The following is a 16,308-nucleotide window of genomic DNA, read 5'->3' on the forward strand; positions in this document are numbered from 1 at the left end:
ACTGGATTCTCCTTCTGGGTTATAGGTACTACATATTTGTATTACTAATAATAGTAATAAAGGAGGGTTTACAATAGGTTTTTTTTGTTTTCCTTTTTTCAGGACTTTGTTACTGTAAGCTGTAATCAGCTGTCTCCCTGTTGCAGTTGATCCTGTTGCATCAATAGATTCTGATTAAATCTCCACTTTCAGGTAGATCTGGTAATAAATTCAATGGTTCTTATAAAATCAGTGTTAAGAACACCCACATACTTTTAACTTGCAATGCTCATAAATGATTGACCCAGAAACGCTTTTTTTCACATAAACTGTTTTTAATCAGTAATGCAATGCAGTATTAGTGATCAACACATGAAGCTTATTAAATCGAGTAAAGAAAAACACCAAGAAAGCTGACATCATTCGGTTAAACATGTTACAGTCGGTTAAAGTAAAGAACCACAAGGTTTCTGTTTCAACAGGAGTAAAGCATGATAAGGATCACTCATAGAAACTATACAGGACATGTAATCCAAACCATGTTATATAATTTCCTCTTATTTACTAAAGAGGGAAGCAGATCTGGCAAATTTGGGTCAAGGAATGGCTGTTAAACTGTAGATAAATCCCTAAATTAACCTTCAAAATAAATACTGCTACATGTTTATTTAAATTTTGACTGATAAACCTTTGCCCTTAAATCTTAGAACAAATAAAATTTAACTCCTCTCCCCCGTTTCTTTGGAACCACTTATGTTGTCCACCAGTGTCCATGGCTGCAGAAACGTTGCAGTCATCAATCTCTCCACCTGAGTTCTGGGTTCTGCTAGTGACCCCCTCAGGACAAACCCAGACCCAGAACTTCTTAGTGCAGTTATAGCGCAGTGCTAACCAGACAAAAGGAGTCGATGCCTTCTTGGCTTTCTCTTGGACCAATATCTGCTCTTCAAGGGTTTTGATGGTGACCAGATCATGGTAGTGTTCCCTGCAGTAGGATAAGGCATCCTCCCAGTTCATCTTTTCTTTGACCAGGATCAGATTATCTGTCAGTGAAACAGAACAATATATATATTTTTATTTAATCCAAAACCCATGTATTGAACCAGAGTTTTAATTTAAAATAGAAGAGCATAGTTGGTACAATTACTATGGGTTACAGGTAGGGAACCATAGGTACAGTTTGAACAGTCTCTCTAAACCAATAAGATATTTTAAACACATTATTTTGTCCTGTGACTCTTGCTGCAAAGCAGGAGGATTTACATGGCAAAGTCATAATTTAGTGAAAGATACATGAAAGCATTGATTTATTCTGCTTTTTTCAAGGTTCTTGTGGTAAAATGGTGCATAAAAGCAGCTTTGTATATAAACTGAGTTGTTTGAGGATCATTTAAACATCACTGCCTTCCTTGAACATTTGGCATCTATAGTAGTGATGATTGTGGCTAAATTGGTCCATCTCAATATTTATGCAAGACATTAACAAGTCATTGTTGCTTATGGTATAGATGACGTTCAAATGCATGAATCCTTTGTTTGAGCTGCTGGGTGAATGTGGCTCTTTGGTAAAAGGCTGGTCACTACAGAGATATTATGAGTTTATTATTAACCAATTAAACTCACCATCAAAACAGATGAAGGGTTTTCTGATGGAACAGTCCTCATTCTTCCATCTGCCTCCATCATCAAACACAGTCATGGCACATTGACCACTGTTGTAGTGCTCATCATCAAACTGAAGGTTCCAGTGTCTGAAAGAAAAGCTGCTTCCATCTGACCACCTCCAGGTGTCTCTGAACAGACCAATATACACTGCTTCATTTTTATCTAAAGGTAGAACATCCTTCGCTTCTCCATCCTGTAGCTGCTTCATTCCACTGATCAGGTCTGTGTGATTCTCTCTGCAGTAACTCTGAGCTTCCAGCCAGGTCTTCTTTTCTTTAAATAGGTAGAATTTCTCTGATGTTTTACTTTCTGTAAAGAGTTAAAAATACTCAAGTGAAAATCTATGAATCAACACAAAATGATTTAGTTTGTCAAAGTCAACAATGCTGTCTGAGAAAACCACACAATAAAATCCCCCCAGTTGTAAAATAATCATTACACCATTTTCATACTTTATATTATTTCTGAACGAGCTATAAAATACATTTTAAAAAATCAGAGTAAATATTTTTTATGCTCACCATCATAGCAAATGAAATAAAGAGACCTTTTACAAGGTACGTCTTCCCATTTCAGATGTTGTCGGATCGCCCCACAGTTCTCATATGTATAATCATTTGGTTCTCCTTGGCCCCAGTTTGTCTCACTTTCATTGAACTCCACTCCAAGCAGAGACCAGTACCATGTTCTGTCACCATCTGTCTGATCATACAGACCAATCCAAGCTTCATTCATGTTTCCTGCTGAGTTACTGAGGAGTCTCTTCATGTCTGCCATGCTAGACACTGTGGCCAGGTCAGTGTGTTTCTCTCTGCAGTACTGCTGAGCTTCAGTCCAGGTCTTTCCCACATTAATGTAGTGATACTCATAGAGCTGACAGACCATCAAACTGGGCTGAGCTGAAAACATAATAGTACCCACAGGATTAATAAGCAACTATAACAGTCTGTGATGATAGTGGTATACTTTTTTTCTACTGCAGTTTTTATTCAAAGTCTCTTACCGAACAAAATAACCAGAAATAAATCCCACTGCATTTTTCCTCTCATGCATGAATTTATTTTGTTGGTGTTTTTGGTTCAAATTGTGTTGTTTTCTGTTGGGATAATTGTAGCATTTTAGTTTTTGGAATAAACAAAGAGTAATTCATTTATAGCCCGATGAATCTCCCTATATATCTAATAAACATTAAAAAGGTACATATAAATACGAAAAAAAAATCAGGAACGCTTTATATCATATGGAAATGCTCTAAATCAAACATTTCTCCACATAACTTAACTCTAAATATAAAAAGGAGAAACTTACCTCTGGATTTGCTCACTGGGATTTTAAAGCTGTTTTATCTTGATGTTCTGTTGAAGGCAGCTCTCAGTAAATGTTCAGTCCTGTTTCAAACAGATCAGTTTTTCTGCCTCAATAACTGCATCTGAATATTCATGGCTAAAAACAGCATGGCGTGCAGCTATGAGGTTCATTTGCATCAATGACCTGGCATGGATCATGATGTAATAGAAGAACGTGGGAGGAGGAATGAGAACAGAATCCACATCTGAGACCTTTATATATTTTAATTTATCAATAATATTTAATAATAATGCCTTTTATATGTCATTTACTGCAATTAAACATCTGTTAAGCAGGTGGTTTCAGTGATGTCACCAATAAATGCATTCATCCATATTTTTTCAATATCTGCTTTCACCTTGTCTGATTTTGGGGACGTGGACCAATGAGGATCCACAGCAGGCAGATAAATCCTGGACGGGTCAGCAGTTCATCACAGATCTTTCACTCACACACTCTAGGATACTTTAGGATTATCTAAACTAAGCAGCTCACCTAATTCTCACGTCCCAATTTTGCCTATCTGTCTTTCAAGATGGATAAACAGACAATCAGGCTCCAAAAAGATTTCTTTTGAAAGCAGAAAATGTTGTTGTAATAGTTCAGCCACATAGAAATGTCTTAGCTTCTTCTTCTACAAATATATTTTCATTCTGCTGGGATGGTGGTCCTTCCTCTGCAGCTGATCACTGACTGACCACTCAGCACAGCTGGAGAAGATGTGACCACAGCTGGTTTCTACAATCAGCTCCAACTGAAACTGTCTTCAATCTATTGATCAGGATGATTCTGTTTAACTCTGCTGCTAATAAAACTCTAACTGTCTTCAGGAGAAAGTATTTGGATTTTATTTTTCATCATGAAAAACAGCAAAAGTAGAGGAAGTTGAGAAACTGAATGAGTTCTGTACTTTCAGCTGCTCTGTTAAACCCTGGAGAAAATATTTGTATTTCAGTTGGAATTTGAATGAAACATGCAAACTCACCATGAATAAAATATTTGATGGAGTCAAACATGCAGACTTTCAATAAAAAAATTAGAGGTACAAACAACTTCTAAAATATCTCAGTGATGCGATTTCACCAGAGGAAAAGTTTGTGTCTACAAACAAGATTTATATCTAAACTCAATAAAAAAGGAATAAATTCAGACTGAAAATGTAATTGCAAATAGTTACTATTGATAGCCTCTATTTTTTGTTTTGTTTTATACACTACAGCTAAATTGATGTATATATATTTTTTATTATACCTGACCTACGTCATCTTAAGAGCTGTTTGTTATCTCCTGATAAACTGAGGAGTTCCATATAGAGACATTTGCATCCTCCTTCCTGCTGATAACAGACCTTATTCTCATCTGCAGCTCATGGGAATCTACCAGTGAGATGATTTCCTGATATTCATAAACTTTAAGTGCAACACACAGATGTCAACATTTGAATTGTAAAACATTAAAGTAAACAAACCTACTTTTACTCTATGAGTTTTTTTTTTTTTTTAAGTAAACAACATCTCCACATTAGAATCAATGAAATTTCACTTTATCTGTTAAAATACAGAAATATAACTCAATACGGTTAACAAACAATATGGTGTAAAATTCTGATTTGTTCCAAATAACTTCAAAATACAGAATAAATGAAGCTTTTTGTTCTGAATGTTCTTCAGAGAATATTGATCATTGATTTACTAATATTATTCAATAACAGAATAATCAAATCTATAAAAAAGTAAAGAAATAACTTTTTTTTTTTTTTACCAAATTAGGAAGCTATTCTTGTAAATCAGATGTTATTGTTTAAGTTTAAATATAGGAAGGGTGAATTTAAGACAATCAGGGGAACTTTTCTTGCAAACAAAACTTTAAAATTTGCAATTCAAAAATACCTGAAGAAACTTTAAACATAAGTAACAATTTACCTCTCAGTTTTCTTCATCTGCCAGAGAGATATAATACTTACCAGCTGGTAAATATTGTTACTACAGAAACATAGAGTCACCAACACTGAGGAACCTCTGCTGCAGGATTATCTTAGTCCAACAAGATTAACATTTTTATGATATATGTAGCTAATAGCTGACTACTATAATCTATAATACTATAATAATCTGACTATTTTAGATACTTCATAGTACAGAGATGCTATTTCCAAAATGCTCGTTCCTCCCTGATTATAAGAAAAGTAGATTAAAGAAACAATCGGCAGGCATTAGGGTGAAGACAATGTGTCCTCTTGTTAAGCAGCAGAATACAATTTCACACTTTTATTTCAGATACAGAAATCTAGTGTCGGCGTTACATAATAACGGAGTTACTTTACTTATAATTAAAAGCAACTTTTCATCTCTGCTCAAAGAAGAGAGACTTTTGCTGCAGCAAAGAGCAGAGAGCTAAGATGAAGATATGTGACTCTGATTGGCTGATGAACTGTAATGTGGGCGGGTGTTCAGCATGTGATGAACAAAGAAGAAGAGCAGAGAAGATGGAGCTGAGCCACTGATTTAATGACATTGTTCCTAATTGTTCTTTTATTATAAACCTAAAAAAATAATCACATCTACATGATTATTTTGCAACTCATGTGTGCCTCCACACGCCAACATTGTTTAGATTAGTATTCAATGTTTTCAGATATGTACTCCTCTTAATTAACTCTTCTTATTAAGCAGTATCAAAGTTCTTTTTTATAATTGAATTTACAGTTGTATTTAAAGTTGCAATAACAGAAAATATATCCAAATCCTTCAACATTTTAGATCATAAAAGTTAACTGGATATTTACTTTGACCAGTAAATCATTACTTTGATTGTGCAGTAAATCTTAACTAGCTTATAACTTGTTCCCATGAGTTGTGGATCCTGCAGCTGGTTTATACCACTGAATCAGATCTGTGTGTTTCTCTCTGCAGTAACTGCTGTGGATCCTGCAACAGTTATAAAGACTCTAAACATTTGGATAAAATATATTTTCCATGCTGATAACATGGGCTTTTAAATCCACACAGTACACACTCTAAAGATAAGTGATGTCAGGAGGGCACCAACTTGTTTTGAGTAAAAAAAATAAACAAACACAGGTTCTCTAGCGCCACCTGGTGTCTCTCTGTACATGAGAGCTGTAGTTGCAAACCTTTTCCAGGTAAGAAGACAGGAAGGGACTTTCTCAATGGGCGGTTACTCCCTCACCCTGCGAACTTCTCTCTCAGTTTGCCTGCTGAGGGTCGGCCATATTAAGTCACATCTGAAACCAATTATCATATTACGAGTGTGATTGTCTTATAATGCTCTCCACAGCGAATGAGGATCTGTTTTCCACTCAAGCAGCAGGTGCAGCACCAAATTGTGGTTGGCACAATTTGGTGTTACTGTTAATGTGTGACTAAATTCAATACACCTTATTTATTTCCGCTAATCTGTTGTCCAGTGTGTTATTTGGGGTGGATATCTGAGCCTTTGTACAGGTGAAAAAACCAACATCCTCCTCACTGGACCTAGACTGGATTCTCCTTCTGGGTTATAGGTACTACATATATGTATTACTAATAATAGTAATAAAGGAGGGTTTACAATAGGTATTTTTTTCTGTTTTCCTTTTTTCAGGACTTTGTTACTATAAGATGTAATCAGCTGTCTCCCTGTTGCAGTTGATCCTGTTGCATCAATAGATTCTGATTAAATCTCCACTTTCAGGTAGATCTGGTAATAAATTCAATGGTTCTTATAAAATCAGTGTTAAGAACACCCACATACTTTTAACTTGCAATGCTCATAAATGATTGACCCAGAAATGCTTTTTTTCACATAAACTGTTTTTAATCAGTAATGCAATGCAGTATTAGTGATCAACACATGAAGCTTATTAAATCGAGTAAAGAAAAACACCAAGAAAGCTGACATCATTCGGTTAAACATGTTACAGTCGGATAAAGTAAAGAACCACAAGGTTTCTGTTTCAACAGGAGTAAAGCATGATAAGGATCACTCATAGAAACTATACAGGACATGTAATCTAAACCATGTTATATAATTTCCTCTTATTTACTAAAGAGGGAAGCAGATCTGGCAAATTTGGGTCAAGGAATGGCTGTTAAACTGTAGATAAATCCCTAAATTAACCTTCAAAATAAAGACTGCTACACGTTTATTTAAATTTTGACTGATAAACCTTTGCCCTTAAATCTTAGAACAAATAAAATTTAACTCCTCTCCCCCGTTTCTTTGGAACCACTTATGTTGTCCACCAGTGTCCATGGCTGCAGAAACGTTGCAGTCATCAATCTCTCCACCTGAGTTCTGGGTTCTGCTAGTGACCCCCTCAGGAGAAACCCAGATCCAGAACTTCTTAGTGCAGTTATAGCGCAGTGCTAACCAGACAAAAGGAGTCGATGCCTTCTCGGCTTTCTCTTGGACCAATATCTGCTCTTCAAGGGTTTTGATGGTGACCAGATCATGGTAGTGTTCCCTGCAGTAGGATAAGGCATCCTCCCAGTTCATCTTTTCTTTGACCAGGATCAGATTATCTGTCAGTGAAACAGAACAATATATATATTTTTATTAAATCCAAAACCCATGTATTGAACCAGAGTTTTAATTTAAAATAGAAGAGCAGAGTTGGTACAATTACTATGGGTTACAGGTACACTGTAAAAAAAAAACGGCCTAATTTTACGGTAAAAAACTGGCAGCTGAGTTGCCAGAAGTTTACCGTCTTTATACGGTAAAATTCTGGCAACCAAAACTGCCAGTTTTTTACCGTATTTCTAAAATACGGTAAAATTCTGGCAACCAAAGCTGCCAGTTTTTTACCGTATTTCTAAAATACGGTAAAATTCTGGCAACCACAGCTGCCAGTTTTTTACCGTATTTGCTAAATGCAGGATTTTACCGTATTTTTAATATACGGTAAAATTCTGGCAACCACAGCTGCCAGTTTTTTACCGTATTTGCTAAATGCAGGATTTTACCGTATTTTTAAAATACGGTAAAATTCTGGCAACCACAGCTGCCAGTTTTTTACCGTATTTGCCAAATGCAGGATTTTACCGTATTTTTAAAATACGGTAAAATTCTGGCAACCACAGCTGCCAGTTTTTTACCGTATTTGCTAAATGCAGGATTTTACCGTATTTTTAAAATACGGTAAAATTCTGGCAACCACAGCTGCCAGTTTTTTACCGTATTTGCTAAATGCAGGATTTTACCGTATTTTTAAAATACGGTAAAATTCTGGCAACCACAGCTGCCAGTTTTTTACCGTATTTGCTAAATGCAGGTACCGTATTTTTAAAATACGGTAAAATTCTGGCAACCACAGCTGCCAGTTTTTTACCGTATTTGCTAAATGCAGGATTTTACCGTATTTTTAATATACGGTAAAATTCTGGCAACCACAGCTGCCAGTTTTTTACCGTATTTGCTAAATGCAGGATTTTACCGTATTTTTAAAATACGGTAAAATTCTGGCAACCACAGCTGCCAGTTTTTTACCGTATTTGCTAAATGCAGGATTTTACCGTATTTTTAAAATACGGTAAAATTCTGGCAACCACAGCTGCCAGTTTTTTACCGTATTTGCTAAATGCAGGATTTTACCGTATTTTTAAAATACGGTAAAATTCTGGCAACCACAGCTGCCAGTTTTTTACCGTATTTGCTAAATGCAGGATTTTACCGTATTTTTAATATACGGTAAAATTCTGGCAACCACAGCTGCCAGTTTTTTTACCGTATTTGCTAAATGCAGGATTTTACCGTATTTTTAATATACGGTAAAATTCTGGCAACCACAGCTGCCAGTTTATTACCGTATTTTGTAAATGCAGGATTCTACCGTATTTTTAAAATACGGTAAAATACCGTACTTCCTAAAATATTTAAAAAAAAATAAAATGTGGTTTTGCCGTAGTAAATACGGTCATGCTGACTGAGGCATAATATCTCCATGAGTGAAAAACACATCCAGACTGGATGATATATTGACATTTTATTGTAAACCCTCCCCCCCAAAAAAAACTTATGGTAAATTACTGGTCTCTGTTCCTACCAGAATTTTACCATACAAATTATAGTACAACACACAAGGAAGTGTAACTTGTCAAGCATTTCTATACAGAAAGTTATAAAGAAAATAATTTCTAATTAAACAAAAATACAGATTACGAGTAATCCCCTTAAAGAAACAATTTCTATTTAAAAAGTCAAGTTAAAAAAAGAACTGATTCTATTTTCTGTCCAGTTTCCTCACGGTATTACTGAGATCTGGAAAACAGAAACAAAACAAACAGTATGTGTCCACATAAGAGATAACATATTGTAGAAGACAAAATGGTGATAAAAGGATTCTTGTTCTGGGTTGAGAGTCACAAGTCGCTGAGATCAGACGTTGCTCAGGATGGTTGTAGTCTTCCCAGTCACAGGTTGAAATTGAGACTCGCATGTTGTCAATCGGGTGTTTCCTCTCTGCTGGAAAACAAAAAGAAAAAGTTAGAAAGATGCACTACATGAACATCTTATTCGCTTAAATGTTTGTTTCACCTTTGTTGACTTGCATATGGACACAGGTACTTCAACCAGGTGGTGCGATCATTTCTGACTGAAAATTCAGTAGTTAAACCTTTGTTTGTTGTCAACAGGTGTGATCCTCTGGTCTGCAACCAGACAAAATACACAAACAAAAAACAAATAAAAACAAATATAACTGTTTTAGGCAATTTATGAAATAGATACTCACCATTTATCTGAGTCTCATGAAGGCCAATAGGTTGTCTTCAACCATTTATGTAAGTTACATTTCCTGCAAGCTAGCAGAAACAAAGCTGTAAATGTGAACACTTTTCATACAGGCAAACAAATTGATACAGCTGAGACAATTTATGCTAGGTTAGTTTTTCTCAGTCACTTTTGGTGCATTTCTCAAGTCATTGTTGGCATTTACAAAACAGTAAGCGCATTTCTCAAAACAATTTGTAGAAACAGGAAAAATAGCATTTGTTTGCTTTCAAAATCCTTAGTTCAGCTCTTAAAATTCTGTCTGTTAACATATCAGTGACTCAAAATAATAAGTTATAGTCTCTCTATGTACAGATAAGACAGTCAAATTGATTAGTCATGAGAAGAGACTACAAAAGGATCATTTACGCCAGTGTTTCTCAACCCTGCTCCTCACCACCCCCTGCTCTGCATGTTTTAGATGTGCCTCTACTCCAGAACAGCTGATTCAAATGACTGGATGACAATCAAGTACTGCAGAAGCTTGTTAATCATCCAGAGATACAATTCAGGTGTGTGGCAGAAGGGAAATACCTAAGCCTGCAGGACAGGGTGACGCTGAAGACCAGGATTGAGAAACACTGATTTACGCTTTTGCTATAATTTATTCATGGACCATGCCTTGGTGATTCAGAAAGAAAAAGACAGAAATGCAGAGAACAAAAAAAGTAGAAAAGGAGCCACAGGACAATCTTCTCAAGGAAAACTGTACAGTGCTGTAGAAATTACATTACATTTTAATTTCCATAGTCACTTTGTTCCTTAACTCCACTGAGGATCTTTTTTCCTCAGTGGGGTTAAGGAATGAACAGTAGGGTGGGAGGACCTCCATCAGCGTCATGTTGTGGGTCTCAGCCATGTCCTGATGTTGGACTGATGGAAACTGGCAGATGTCCTCAGCCTCTTCTGACTCTTCTTCTGCTTTCCTCCCAACTATTTCCTCCTCAGCCTCACTCCTCTTCTTCTCTCTGGCTGTTCACTCTGTCCAGATACTTGTTCATCAGTTCTCAGACATGTAACATTGTGTTGTGTTCTGACTATATAGAGCATAATGTTGCCAACTGATGGTTCACAAGATGCACCTCCAATCTGTTTCAGAAAACTGGTTGATCGTTGGTTGAGCTAATGGTTCATACACTGACCTGTTAGAGAAACTCAGGACTCACTTGGGAGCAATTTACCAATTCAGGACAGATTTAGAAAATAATAGAATATAAATTAATTAATATATGATTCACATTATGACAACTTTAAGACTTATGCATGTTAAGACTTACACAATGAACTGATGCTATTTTGGAAGTTGAGAATTCAACACAGACACGTTGTTGTCCTGTTGTCCTCATTTTCTGTATACACCCTTTATCCTCCGGGTCGAAATGACCCGTCTTCACTAAACCCCCAATATAAGCAGCTTAATTGAATTTTAAACACCAAATTCTATCTTGTATATTGTCACTCACCACAAAATGTGTGAATACTTGAGTTTTCCCTCTCCACTTGAATTTCTATAGCTTAAGAAAAAAAATGTGCAAAATGAGTTTCGAATGCATTTTTATTCATCACAGTGACTAATTTTCTTTTACTTTTCTCCAGTGAACAAGAGGATGTACAATACAAAAATATGAAAAATAACATAACCCATTCAACTAATTGGCACATGTAGGGCAGTATGCAAGTGCACAGTCTTTGCAGATATATTTCTTACACCTGCAGCACAAAAGTATGTGTTTTACAGTCTGAGGGCAGAACTGACATCTCTTCCTCTTACTTGGCTTAGCTGGGGAAGTGGCTGTGGTAGATGGATCCTCAGGTTGATCAGGAGCTGCTGCACTCTGAATAGCTTTCACAACTGCTGCTGAGGCTTCTGTGCGGGGGACATGCTTCCTTCTTTCAATGAGTGGAGTTACAAGTGCCTTTCCTAGCTGCTCCAGGAACACCCTCCTCTTGTTGTGCTTATGAGACATCCAGGTTGGGTTGATCTCTATCCAAATCACAAAGGCATTGTAGGAGGACACATCAATGATGTTGTGGAAGATGACCAGGGGCCAGCGGGCAGTCATTCTTCTGCAGCTATATGCTCCAATCACCTTATCTAGGTTGTCCACACCTCCTTTGTTTCGGTTGAATTCCAGGATAATGATTGGCTTCCTGTCCTCACGGTCACTAGTGTCGCCGTCTTTGTGCAGTGTGCTCAGAAGAACTACATTCTTGTTTTTCTTTGGGAGGTAGGAAACTAGAGTGGTGGTGGGTGTGAAGGCAAACTTTGAGGAGAAGACCTCTCTCTCCTTTGACCCAAGCAGTGCAGGTGGGAGCTCAGGCTTGTTCTTTCGAACTGTACCAACCATGGTGATCTTCCTCTTCAGGAGCTGCTGTCCGAGTTCATAAGAGTTGAAGAAATTGTCACATGTCACATTGTGACCCCTCAGTCCCTCTGTCACATCAAGCACAACTCGCAACCCCTGGTTCTTCTCTGGGCATCCACTGGTTGACTTCCCAGTATAGACTTGCATTTTCCAAGCATAGCTTGATTCGGAAGCCACCCATGACTTGATCCCATATTTTGCTGGCTTGCTGGGCATATACTGCTGGAAAGGACAACAACCTTTGGACAAAAGACATTAGCATCAGTGATTAGTATCAGTGTCACAGAAAACAGTCAAAGAAATCAATAGTGAAAATCACTTTTATTACAAATATGAAAACAGATTACCTCTAAATGGAACCAGTTGCTCATCCACTGTTACATCAGGCTCTGGATTGTAGAGGTAGGGTAACCGCTCCACCCACTTGTCCCATACCTCTCTTATGGCTGCAAGTTTGTCTGTCATACATCTTGCTGGTCTTGATTCACGGTCATCAAATCGCATCAGTCTTGAGTAGGTGTGAAAGAGTTTGAGTGGCATTGTGGCTCGGAAAATTGGCCTTCCACTCTCTGCTTACTTCTGCTACTGATTGATCTGAGACACAACTAAAACTTTGTAACATTTTATGGTTTGTAAATAACTCTGTGACCTTGATTTCAACTCCATTTGCCTCACGGGTCATTTTGACCTGAAGACCATCTTTGTACCTTTTTTTGTACAGCTTACATGGAAATGAGACTAAAAGCAACACTGAACTTTTTCTATTGTCTGGGCCAATCTAGGAAAAGTCTTAAAATCTCAAGTTAAAAAAATTACATTTAGGGGATTTTGGGGGGGGGGGGGGGGGTTAACACAGTGGCGGGTCATTTTGACCCGAGGACAACAGGAGGGTTAACATATTTTGATCAAGACGATAAAAGCAAATTACAATTATAAAAGCATAGAAGTGTACATAACCAGCTACATGATGTACAAAAGCAAAACTTGCAAAACTAATTTTTTGATGTGCAGAAGTGACACAGTAATTTGAAGATTGAACAGGTAGTTTTAGGAATTTCAATTCTGTTCTGAGAGATGCACCCAAACTGAGAAAAGCTGTAAAATATTAATATATAAATTCTCTTATTTTAAAATCCTTCAACTGTCATGGACCCAGGACTTTAGTGCAAGTATTTTGGGGGGGAGAGTCAAGACGTCCCAAAGGAAAATATTAAATAATATCTCTGATGCCAAGCTTTATACTTCTAAGTATTAACAAAGTATTGAAACAAAGCTAACATGTTCTTCAGAGATTTAACTTGCATGCATGAACATTTCACATCAAAGTAAATTTAAATTAATTATTGAACCAAACTTGGAAAAAGTTGCTTCTGCCATTAACAATAACTTTAAGCACATGTAGTCTAAAGTAGACCAGAAATATAATTATGCAGCCGTTCCCACAGAAACAAATTTAAAGGAAGTTTTTGCATCTGTGAAGATTAAATGTTCCGTATAGTAAAAAAATTATAGCTGCAGTGCATATACATAAACCCGCATGGCTCAGAAACTACACATTTCTTTGTCAGTTGGTTTAAAGTTAGCTAACTTCAGTTAAAAAAACCCTGAAAGGGACTCAACCTGTGATGTGTTGCCCTTCTCCCCCTTTAACGTGCAAAAATAGCAGAAATTTGATTTCAAAGACAGTTTGCAGCATCTTGACAAGGACCAGGCCTACTGGGGTCTCAGCACCCTAGTTAGCAAACCTTAGTTAGACACAGTGACTTTACTGTGTTGAGGGTTTAGGACACCACTACAGGAACAGAGTTAAAAGAATCTTGCTGTGATGCTGAAGGATCAAGCAGCAATGCAAACTAGATAATTATTTGTTTACATGACAAATAACAGTCTCCCCTTTACTGTAAACCCTGCTATTTATCACAATAACAAAATGAAAAACTCTCTAGACAAGGGGTCCCCAAACTACAGCCTGTGTCATTTGGTCTGGCAATGCTGGATCCGGGCCCGCCTCCTCATACCAGAGACCATTCAGTGTATTTTTTTCATATATTGTATTTCTGGTTTGTGGATTTTTCTTCAAAACCCCAGGGGGGGGCCTTGAGCAGATGTTAAACTAACTTTCCCTCAAATATATACTAGTCAGTCCCAGTCACCGTTTTTACTCACGGTTTTTTTCATTTTTCCCTTCTGGGTAAAAATCTATCTAAAAGCGACCGCGAATGTGTCGTAGTCAGCAATACCCCCCCGTCGACAGTTTCAAAAGACAGAAACAGCACACACCCCCCCCCCCCCCCCCCCCCCCCCCCCCCCCCCCCCCCCCCCCCCCCCCCCCCCCCCCCCCCCCCCCCCCCCCCCCCCCCCCCCCACCCCCCCCCCCCCCCCCCGCCCCCCCCCCCCCCCCCCCCCCCCCCCCCCCCCCCCCCCCCCCCCCCCCCCCCCCCCCCCCCCCCCCCCCCCCCCCCCCCCCCCCCCCCCCCCCCCCACCCCCCCCCCCACCCCCCCCCCCCCCCCCCCCCCCCCCCCCCCCCCCCCCCCCCCCCCCCCCCCGCCGACAATAAGTTTCTAAGGTATCTTTCTCCAAAAACTAAGACCCGGGCCCCCAAAGCAGAGAAAGGAATAGCTATGTGGCCCTCGCAGGAAAAAAGTTTGGGGGCCCCTGCTCTAGACTATTTTTCTACTAATAGCACAATATTTAAAACCAAGTGTGGGATTTGTGAAACTTCAATGATGGGTGACTTTACAATTGTATGATTTTGGATAACACTAGAATTGTTCTTTTATTGAAGTTTCACAAATCAGATAAAGGTTTTACAAAACCCCACACTTGGTTTTAAATATTCTGTATGAGTTGAGAATAATCAGTCCAGATTGGAGAGTCTAGGTGTTGTAGTTTTTTAGCCAGAGTTTAAAATTAAAAATGCTGATTGTAGTGAAAAATTAGGTGGAATTGCCCTTTAGCCATTTCCCAAATTGGAAGCAGCAATTGGGGAAAACCCAACTTCAGCTTCATTCAAGCAAGAGGGGCTAACATATAGTTCTCTTAATGTTAAAGATCAAATACTCTCATAAGTGTTGGTGGCGTTGGCTGTAGGAGTTTGCTTTGGGAATCGGTGGATCGCCTGATCGATGCCTGGTCTACTGCTGAGATTTCAGTTTGGTGTATTAAAGGCATTATTTAAAAAAAAAACCAGCATTCTGTTTTTGTAAAAAATTCTTTTGCAGTCTTGTTTACGCTTTTACATTGTAGATCTAAACATCAGCAAAATTTGTAATTTTGGCTGATTGCTACTGTTAAGTTTAGGGTAATTAAACTGCTGGCAATATTTACAATTTTTTTAAGAACTTTACAATTTACTTTTATTTTTTTACACTATATTTCTGTTTTTCTACATTCGTGACTGTCACAATTATTTTATGATATATATTTATTCAGTTATGATAAAGCCATGTATTTTCTACGGCAGTTAATGCTGTGAAAAATTCTGGTCAGTAACTGTGGCATTTTTTCAATTTTTTACCGTAAATTTACTGACTTTCTTTGCAGGTTTCGACTTACGGTTTTGTTCCCTGTAATTCTACGGTAATGCAACGTTTTTGGGTACGACGGTTCAAAAACTGTTGGTTCTTTTACCATTTCTTACCGTAAATTTACTGACTTTCTTTGCAGTTTCGACTTACGGTAGTTCCATGTAATTTCTACGGTAATGCAATGTTTTTGGATACAACGGTCAAAAACTGTTGGTTTTTTACCTTTTTTTACCGTAAATTTACTGACTTTTTTACAGTGTATATATAAATATAAAAGAAACAAAAACACATACAGCCATAAACTGTTTACTATTTATTAACAAAGTTTTATTTTTTCTGTAGCTGAGCATTCATATCAATAAATAATATTAATCTTATGTGAAGACAGACCAAAGCCCTGACCATATTTACAGAGTGAATATTTATATAGTTTTACAACAAAATCAATGGCCATAAAAAGAAAAGAAAACTTAATGGGAAATTGAAAGGAAAAAAATCCTGATTCTTCCAAAAGGCTCACTCCAACAGTCAGTTAGTCACATTATGTGGTAAATATATGTATTTAGTATGGAAGCACCAAAAAATACCCCATTATATCTTAGCATTTCAAGGAGCAATTAATCATAGAACACTGTGATGATATTAATTGATT

The 16,308-nt window shown here is 37.6% G+C and overlaps 2 protein-coding genes across 8 annotated transcripts; both read right to left on the minus strand.

Annotated features, from left to right (window-relative positions):
• Positions 1-330: 330 nt before the first annotated feature.
• Positions 331-3,054, minus strand: LOC119778208 (macrophage mannose receptor 1-like). Its single transcript, XM_038277355.1, has 5 exons — positions 2,953-3,054; positions 2,648-2,740; positions 2,166-2,543; positions 1,603-1,953; positions 331-1,022 (listed from the first exon to the last, which is right to left on the minus strand). Exons 2-5 carry the CDS (start codon positions 2,691-2,693, stop codon positions 676-678), a joined length of 1,122 nt encoding a protein of 373 aa, XP_038133283.1. The 5' UTR covers positions 2,694-2,740; positions 2,953-3,054; the 3' UTR covers positions 331-675.
• A 6,115-nt stretch (positions 3,055-9,169) lies between these two features.
• Positions 9,170-13,776, minus strand: LOC119778212 (piggyBac transposable element-derived protein 3-like). Of its 7 annotated transcripts, none has more exons than XM_038277360.1 (6): positions 12,476-13,232; positions 11,534-12,367; positions 11,226-11,276; positions 9,725-9,794; positions 9,529-9,586; positions 9,170-9,453 (listed from the first exon to the last, which is right to left on the minus strand). In XM_038277360.1, the coding sequence occupies exons 1-4, from the start codon at positions 12,666-12,668 to the stop codon at positions 9,739-9,741; spliced, it is 1,134 nt and encodes a 377-aa protein (XP_038133288.1). In that variant the 5' UTR covers positions 12,669-13,232; the 3' UTR covers positions 9,170-9,453; positions 9,529-9,586; positions 9,725-9,738. The 7 variants fall into 7 exon arrangements, 6 of the variants coding, with proteins under 6 accessions (XP_038133288.1, XP_038133287.1, XP_038133285.1 ...); XM_038277359.1 differs by having other exon boundaries at positions 9,170-9,456; XM_038277357.1 differs by having other exon boundaries at positions 9,529-9,641.
• Between the last annotated feature and the right edge of the window lie 2,532 nt (positions 13,777-16,308).

This window comes from Cyprinodon tularosa, unplaced genomic scaffold (assembly GCF_016077235.1).
Source record: "Cyprinodon tularosa strain WSP-4 unplaced genomic scaffold, ASM1607723v1 ctg1300, whole genome shotgun sequence".
Lineage (NCBI taxonomy): Eukaryota > Metazoa > Chordata > Actinopteri > Cyprinodontiformes > Cyprinodontidae > Cyprinodon > Cyprinodon tularosa.

What these genes read in the sequence shown, in the direction of transcription:
- LOC119778212 (XM_038277360.1), bottom strand. Translation starts at nt 12,668, where the DNA reads ATGCCACTCAAACTCTTTCACACCTACTCAAGACTGATGCGATTTGAT. An exon ending in GCAACTGGTTCCATTTAGAG is followed by an intron (nt 12,368 to 12,475) that starts GTAATCTGTTTT and finishes TTTTGTCCAAAG; the next exon opens with GTTGTTGTCCTTTCCAGCAG. An exon ending in CACTTCCCCAGCTAAGCCAA is followed by an intron (nt 11,277 to 11,533) that starts GTAAGAGGAAGA and finishes TTTTTTCTTAAG; the next exon opens with CTATAGAAATTCAAGTGGAG.
- LOC119778208 (XM_038277355.1), bottom strand. Translation starts at nt 2,693, where the DNA reads ATGAGAGGAAAAATGCAGTGGGATTTATTTCTGGTTATTTTGTTCG. An exon ending in ATTTCTGGTTATTTTGTTCG is followed by an intron (nt 2,544 to 2,647) that starts GTAAGAGACTTT and finishes TTATGTTTTCAG; the next exon opens with CTCAGCCCAGTTTGATGGTC. An exon ending in ACCCTTCATCTGTTTTGATG is followed by an intron (nt 1,023 to 1,602) that starts GTGAGTTTAATT and finishes TTTCACTGACAG; the next exon opens with ATAATCTGATCCTGGTCAAA.